This window comes from Temnothorax americanus, unplaced genomic scaffold, assembly GCF_048541705.1.
Source record: "Temnothorax americanus isolate GAGA-0224 unplaced genomic scaffold, ASM4854170v1 Scaffold2, whole genome shotgun sequence".
Taxonomy (NCBI): Eukaryota; Metazoa; Arthropoda; class Insecta; order Hymenoptera; family Formicidae; genus Temnothorax; species Temnothorax americanus.
This window is the reverse complement of record NW_027509338.1, coordinates 8,997,080-9,005,305: the sequence shown is the minus strand read 5'-3', so window position 1 is coordinate 9,005,305 and position 8,226 is coordinate 8,997,080. Positions and strand designations below refer to the sequence as shown.

Below are 8,226 nucleotides of genomic sequence, written 5' to 3'. Positions count from 1 at the left end.
TCATTTCCACGTGACTGTCCCACATTCATCCGTATTGCCACTTTTCGCAAAGTGCAATCTCAATTGCAAGTCGATCACCGTTGCGGCATTATGATGCAACGATCGATGTCTCGAGACCTAGACCTTGAAATAAAGTGCAATGATCAAGGTCGCGCGGCGGCGTCGCAGAGAACGGTTCCTAGCAAGCTACCCCATCGAGAGGGATGCCCTTGATTGGAAGGAACAGATGGAATTATGAAAAAACAAAAACATAGATGGAAATTTATTTCCGAATTTTACTTAGGATCTCATTAAAATGTTGGATTTAATTCAATTTATGATTTTAATAATTAAAATGTTTGCGAGGAGAGAGAAGAGTTCTGCCAATTTAACTTTAAAATAATAGATAAGTAACTCAATCATTCTCAATAAAGACAAGTTTATTTCTCGTGAAAAAGTTGCGACAGACAACGAAGTGCAATTGACAACAAGTTCCGAATTTGCAAGTCGTAGCGCTACCAAAATTGCTCTCATATATACCTACTCGTTAAACTTTCAATATTGTGCTCTCTAGCAAATTATAATATTTATCTCCTTTCCACCTTTTTCCTCGCTAAAGAATACGTATAGGAATACGTTAAACTATTTCTATACGTATTTGTCATATATTAAAAAACTATCAAATAAAATTATATTTGTATTGTAGACATTGAATCACAAAGTTTAAAAAAAATATTTTTTATTTATAAATACATTTTAATCTGTGCAGGAAAATTTCTCTTTAAGAACGATTAGTTTTTTGTTGTTTTTAAACAAATAAGATAAGTTTGCTTTCAATTAATAGTATTATTGTCCAGTTGAATTACTTGTAGATAATTAAATAATTTAACGACAGTTTCGTTATCGTTATATTTGCGTTGCGCAATGACAATATAACGATAACAAAACTGTCGTTAAGAGTTACTGAATAGGCCCCACTGTCTTTAAATTATATTTTATTAACTTTCTTTATTTAATTAATAAATATTTATAATTATGTAAAACAAATTATTTTTAAATGTTAGCATGTATGTACAGTAGGCGTCATTAATGTCTTTCACCTGAAGCATAGTACACGTAACGTGCACTATAGAAATCCCAAGAACACAGCTAGGAAGGCATTAATGACGCCTTCTGTACGATTGTATATTGATGATTGATGGATGATATCTCTGATGATTCATTCATTGATTAAAGACATCTCACGCACCGACAATTAAAGCATTTGCAGTGAAATCGACAGGCACTAGGTATATTTGCTTCGAAATTAGCATTTCCTAATTGAAATCTAAGCCGAATGAAAAAGATATCACAATTTCCATTGGTCTATAAATGCTATCAATCCATCCGGTAAATAGTTTATTAACGCTGAATACGACTGAAAGAAACGTTAATTATTCTTCCTTTATTATATGCACTATATAGTTACTATAGTTTATGAAATATGTATTCTCGCTCGAATTTGTACTTGCATATCCACTCATTCGTACACATTGTTCTATATATTTTCCGATGCGATGCTAGAGATACTATTATTGTAATAAGCAAAACATGTTATTGCTTATATATGCAAATTTTACTAATAGTAATACTGATGTCCGACAAATAATTGATTAACATAGCACGCTTTTTATACTTATTTTTAGATCGAAATAATTTTGTTGTGTCTTATTGTGGAATAATTTTATAAACACTGTAGTCCCAGAGCAAATTATTGTGCAAATAATTGCTAATAATTATACATGAATATAACTCAATAAACTCTTTAGCCAAAAATCTGCTAATTGCTATAATTAATTAATTATTCAATTATAGCAAGTCGAAATATTGCTAATTTTACGGTAAATTTTTACGATAAAATTACGCTCAATAAAATATTTTATCGTTCGTAAGCTGAGCCATCTCGAAAATCACCGTTTCAACTGACCAAACTGTACGGAATTGTGTAAATAACAATCACCGATACGTCACGGATATGCGAAAATAGACCTTTATCCAAAGTGAAATAAGTGCAGATATATCACTCATTTCTACTATATTATACTCGTGTATGAAGGAAGCCCGGGAGTGGTAATAAGTGTGTATAATATGATAGTGACACATTCCATATCATTAAAAACCCACCTCTTAGAGAACCTCTTACATATATAAACTGCAACATTGAGGAAGTTCTCTTCTATTTTCACTACAATTGCGTGCTTCGCGTTTCTGACCGTAAATCAGTCGTTTCAACTTTAATTCCAAATCTAATTTGAACTTAAATTTTCGCGTCGTATGTACTAAAAACCATCAAGAGCCAGTAAGTATTATGCTATGTTATGCAAAGGTGTTTGGAAGACAATGAAATATTTTTGGTTCCTACAGAAGATAACAATAGTGTCTTTGCATGCATATATAAGCAAAAATAGAATCTATCCCCGGTTCATTCTCTCTGGATATCCTGATCGTTCGTTTCATTTAAATCATCGAACTACTATTCGTTCATTGATCCGTTTTCCATTTCTCTTTGTGATTCAAGCAAATTAGTAATAACGGGTAACAGAACGATCCAAACTCAAAAAAGGTATTTTAATCTTGCTTATATTATATCTATAAATTTGATTAGAATTTGAGTGAAATATAAGCATATATGTATATTATCCGCATATCTGGTACTTGATTCTCTCTCTTCTCCACTATAAATAATATCAAATTCCTAGATATATGATAAAGATATAAAACTACACTCCACGTATTTTTTTATAAATATTTAATCTCTACAAAGTGTTTCGCGAATTCATCGGGTGTTTAGCGTACACCATTCGTCAGGATAATCGAACGCGAGTGTTCCTTCTTCACGTCTTCGTCCCGTTCTCTTCCTTTACAGTCGAAGTTACACCATTGAGTTTGTCCTGGATTTGCTGCAGAGTCTTGCCTTTCGTTTCGGGCAACAGCAATACCGTGAAGAAAATACTAAGAATGCAGAATCCTCCGAACATCCAGAAGATTGCGTACTTGCCGTTTAACGCCTCTTCAAGATTGACGGGGAATTTGGTGGTGATGAAGAGAAATAATTTGCTGAAGAAAACCGTTATACTGGAAGCCTTAGCTTTGACATTCGAGGCAAACATCTCACCCATCATCGCCCATGGAACCGAACCCCAGCCTACGCTGTACGTGGCAATGTAGATGATGAGCGCAACTATCGGCAACCAGGATATCTGCTCTATCACGTCGTCCGCGTGCTGTACCTCCTTCAAGTAGAAATACAAGCCCAGGGCAAACTGCAAAATAAATGCTAGGTCACGCGACAAGCTCGTAATAAAAGTCTAACGAGGGAAGGATTCTAAAAGTTTAAGTCTTATAATAATGCCAAATCTATACAGACCTATTGTTTAGATATCCAAAAAGTGAAATTTACAATTTATAAGCCTAACCTTTGCGGTATATAGCACAAAAAATATCAAATATACTCAAATCTTTCTTATTTTCATGAGAGTAATTATTTTAATTCATCGTTGATAAATTTAAATTTAAATCTAAAAATAGGAACAATTACTCACCGAACTAATTGTCACTCCGATTCCGGAGAGAATGAGGAGTATCTTTCTACCTGACCTGTCGACAACCACGGGAGTGACCATTGACGCTACCACCTGTACGACTCCGACGATAATTGCCGCTATCTCCGATGAGACAAGACCTCCGGCAGCAATAAAGATATTTTGCATGTAGAACAGTACAAAGTTGATGCCTACAAGCTGCTGGAAGGAAGCCATGATACATGTGTAGATCAACGCCTTGAAATTCGCTTTCACTCTAAACAGGTCCGAAATTCTGACTTGATTCTTGAAAGCTTCGTCGAGTATCACCTGAGAAATCAAAATCGAGACGAATTTATTATCAAGCGATAGATATGAAAATTGAAACATAACAGTTTGCCTAAAATATTCTGAAATAATTGGGATAATGTAGAGACTAAAGTTATCGTTCCGATATCAAGACTGTTTTAATGCTGAAGCAATAACTACTTTTCCTCGTTTAATATACCTATAATCGCGTACGACTGAAAAAACACTCTGCAGTTCTTCGAGGTTCTGCATTGCACGCCAGTCATAATTGTCACTTACGACTGTGCGACATTATCGTTTAGGATTTAAGGAACGGCCTCAGCGCTGATTGTGAGACCATAGCATTGGTCTAATGCGACTGGATAATATGTTAGGACATGCGCTTATATATGTACATCAATGATCGAGTACGTGCTCATAACAGTTCAGATAGTTTTTTAGCAACTACCTTGTCACTCGAGAAATCAACAAAGACATAAACCGGCCGCAAAATTACCAATTTTTATTAAAATAATTTATATCGAAAGCATATTTTTCGCACAAACTTTTTTATAAAATTGAATATATCTCTACCAATTTAAATTTCTTAACGAAAAATTAATAGAAGATTAATTGAGAGTTAAATTAATTATTTATCTTTAAGATTCTTTGCCTTTACCTTGAGATTCTTTTAGAGTAGTGGATTTTATAAAACGAAATTATCAGCTTTGCTGCCTTACCTGTATTTCGTCGGTCTCCTCCACGACAGCCGCTTTGGATTTGCTTCGGAGTTTCGCTAGAGATTCGATTGCCTCACCTCTGCGATCCTGGCTAAGGAGGAAGTACGGAGATTCCGGCATCATCATAAAGCAGACGAAGAAGATAACCGGCAAGATGGCACAGAGAATACAAAAAACCACGTAGCTGACGAACGGCCCAATAGCGTAGGAATATAGAAAACCGATCGTGTTAAGAAGCTGAAGGAAAGAGCCCAACGCTCCCCTGACAGAAATCTAAAGAGATATAACAACTTTGTCATTATATATATATATATAATAAACAGTTTAATTAATTATTTAACTATTTAAGAAACAAAGACTTGAAATAGTAACTGTATTTACTCTAATCATGTTCATACATTCTGCGAAGCATAATATATCAATGGAAAACACAGTAAAAATGATTTTATAAACTAAATAAGAGAGAGATTAAACGATACAAAAATTAATACACATTAAATTACGTACCAATTAATTGTCATATTTTAAACAGAAGAAAACACGATAATGCTTGAAAACTGTGCGTAGAAATGTTTGCGTCGCTTGTACATGCATGCACAATAAATTTACCTCAGCGATTTCGCCACAATACATAGGAACGATTGTGAACGTGATAGATAAAGCCAATCCAAGTATAAATCGAGCGACACAAAGCTGTGCAACGTGCCCTGCAGTAATGACGAGTGTCCATCCAATTATAAACGGCACCAGAGAAGATAGCAATGCTCGTTTACGGCCCCATCTATAGAAACAGAGAGAAAATCAATTTTTTATTGTCTTCAGTTCGGTTGCTTTCGTCAAATATTTGAATATGATACGTGCTTCATTTCTTTATAAAAATTGATTCCTTTCTTTAATTTCAAGCTTGTAGGCTTGAGAAATAGCATAGTTAAATCGATATATTGCAAAATTATTCGTGCGTGCAATTGAACGGTTTATTTATACTTATATCCATACCTGTCTCCGAGGTATCCCGCTCCAAAGCTGCCAATAGTTGCACCAATGGGCATCAGAGATACTATCCAAGAACTCTGCTCGCTGCTGATCGGTGATCCCAAAGGTCCACCATCCTTTCCCAATTTAGGGATGACCGGACTAGGCCACCCCTGAGCCGCACCAGATGCGAGGAGAGATAAACTAGCTGTGATTGTAAAAGAATTTCAGGATATACAAATGGAAAATACCACGATAAATAATTGTTGAAGTATTCTTCTCGCGTTTAATCAACGTGCTATTATTTAAACGTTTAATTATTAAAGCTGGATTTTTGTTTCGTCAGAAAGGAAACTCTCAAGGGAGATATATCTATCTGCCTCGAACTGTTGGAGATCTTACCGGCAGTGAACAGCACATAATTATGATAATGCGCGAATAAATGTTTAATATTCTAATAATCTAATAAGTACTTAATAGGTAGAAAGTATAAATGCGCTTAATAATGTGTTTGTAGAATAACTGGGAAATACCAATAAAAATAATTCCAATGTCTTTAACGGAATTCTAGTAGACATATCAAATTGGTAATGTTTTCTTGCTTGCGCACTTATGATTAAATCAACTCAACTATCATTGTATATGTTTATTTGATGTGGTCCGCTCTAAAGACGAGGTATCAGCACTCGATTTTAGTTGATATTATCTCATCCAACACAAACAAAATATAACATTTTTTATTCCTCAAAAGCGATTTGGCATGGAACTTCCTAATTATAATCTACAACAACCGAGACAACACGCATGTGTAGAATACGACTAAAACAATGTTCTAAAGAAACTATAAATAAGGACGTCTTAAAAACGTTATAAAGACAGTATTATAAAATAACTTCAAGAATTATAAGATGTCCTTTAGATGTCCTATAAGACATAACAATCCTCTTTGAAGAGTGCGCAATCGTCAATTTGCCTGCGCAATCATCAATTTGCCTGCGCACTCAACGTCGACGATTCTTCTTGATACGCAAGTAAGATATGACACAGATTAGTCCAGTAACTTTAGGCAAAAATTCGATCAATCTTCGGAAAAATTCTAAGTGAGAACTCACTCCGAAGTGAAATCCTAAAGTTACTGGACTAGATAGAAATCTCATTGCGTGGCACTATCACTATACAGCAGTGAGACTATTTTCTCTTGATGTCGTTGCACGCGCGATAATATGTGATTGTCGAATTACTGACTTTCGTAAATTACTAACTTTTTCATTGATAGCGTCTGACACGAGGCGATAGTGATTATTTGTCGTTTACACAATTAATCCATGCCAAGTATTATCGCGAATATACAGGATCCATAGAGATGTGCACCCGGAATCGTCGCTTTGCAATCAACCTGAATATGCCACGAGATAATATGAATAGGGAAAGAACACGATTGGCACGTGATGTCACGTACAACTTCGATCGTAGAAAAATTTTTAAATTGATAATTTTTTTCTGTAATTAAATCATTCATCGATTATACCACGCACATACCGAAAGATTCAACATTTGTCTTATCGATTTAACCAATCACGATAAGATATATCTTACAACTGTAGATTACGTTATAAATCTACATGTATATATAATTATAGCAAAATTTATAAATCTAATAATTTTTCTTTTCAAAAATAAAAATTTAAGTATGAAATAATTAAAGTTGCGCTATCAAAACTTCTAGTACAAATGAGGACTTTTAACATACACAGTTCTTGAGTAATAAGAAATTAAAAAGCAAATGAAAATTTTGGGATTAAAGTGAAATTGTTTTGAAGAAATACACGAAAAGTAGACTTAAATGAGTTTAAGATAACAGCGTATTGATAATGAATTAATTTGATTCCTTCCCCTCAAGGATGCAAACCTTTATTGACGGACGCTGACTTACCCGCCACAGCAGCCAAGAACTGAGGGAGTTTAGAACCTTTCTCCGTCATCTCTTCGGGACAGCGATGGCCGGTGGTCCTATTGCGTATGTGTCTCGAGTGGAGATCATATTCTCTATCTTTAATCGTCTCCATGTCTTTCTCCCACTCATTGCTGCCGCTCATCGCAAAGCGCGATCTCAATCGCTATCGCTGCGATGCAATGGTGAGGGATGCAACGACCTACGTCTCGAGACCTAGACCCCGAAACGAGGCGCCGTGGTCAAGGTGGCGAGACGTCGCCGCAGAACAGTGTCCCCTCGATGAAACTCCCCCATCGAAAGGGCTGCCCTTGACCGAGAGGAGCAGGTCGAGTTATAGAAAAACAAAAAGATAGACGAATAGAATTTATTTCCGAATTTTACTTTCAGGATCTCATTAAAATGCTGGATTAAACCCAATTCGTGATTTTAATCATGAAATTTGCGAGGGGAGAAAAGTTCTACCAATTTACTTTAAAATAATATTAGATATAAGATAGTAACTTAATCAGCTTTGTAATAAATGAGGCAATAATGACGATAAAATAGCAGCCATAAAGCGATGAAATTAATTAATAATTATATTTTTGTTTTATAGAAGAATAAAGTTATTTTGCAGACGGGCGAGAATAAAGGCTTGTTGATTTTTCATCAAAAAGTCGGGACAGGCGGTAAAGCGCTTGAAAACAAGTTCCGAATTTGCAAATTGCAGCGCTACCAAAATTGTCAGTGATGC

At 35.1% G+C, this 8,226-nt stretch overlaps 1 protein-coding gene across 2 annotated transcripts; it reads right to left on the bottom strand.

Moving 5' to 3' along the window:
- Positions 1-401: 401 nt before the first annotated feature.
- On the bottom strand, positions 402-8,208 carry LOC143897129 (solute carrier family 2, facilitated glucose transporter member 8-like). 2 transcript variants are annotated; one of them, XM_077405487.1, is made up of 7 exons: positions 7,473-8,208; positions 5,564-5,747; positions 5,177-5,348; positions 4,568-4,840; positions 3,561-3,869; positions 3,134-3,281; positions 402-3,028 (listed from the first exon to the last, which is right to left on the bottom strand). In XM_077405487.1, the coding sequence occupies exons 1-7, from the start codon at positions 7,633-7,635 to the stop codon at positions 2,853-2,855; spliced, it is 1,425 nt and encodes a 474-aa protein (XP_077261613.1). In that variant the 5' UTR covers positions 7,636-8,208; the 3' UTR covers positions 402-2,852. The 2 variants fall into 2 exon arrangements, with proteins under 2 accessions (XP_077261613.1, XP_077261612.1); XM_077405486.1 differs by having other exon boundaries at positions 402-3,281.
- Positions 8,209-8,226: the final 18 nt, after the last annotated feature.

Excerpts from the sequence above, each read along its gene's own strand:
- LOC143897129 (XM_077405486.1), bottom strand. The coding sequence starts at position 7,635 with ATGAGCGGCAGCAATGAGTGGGAGAAAGACATGGAGACGATTAAAGAT. Across the intron at positions 5,349-5,563 it reads GCGGGATACCTCGGAGACAG|ATGGGGCCGTAAACGAGCAT; the intron begins GTATGGATATAA and ends CTGTTTCTATAG. Across the intron at positions 3,870-4,567 it reads AGGAGACCGACGAAATACAG|GTGATACTCGACGAAGCTTT; the intron begins GTAAGGCAGCAA and ends TTGATTTCTCAG.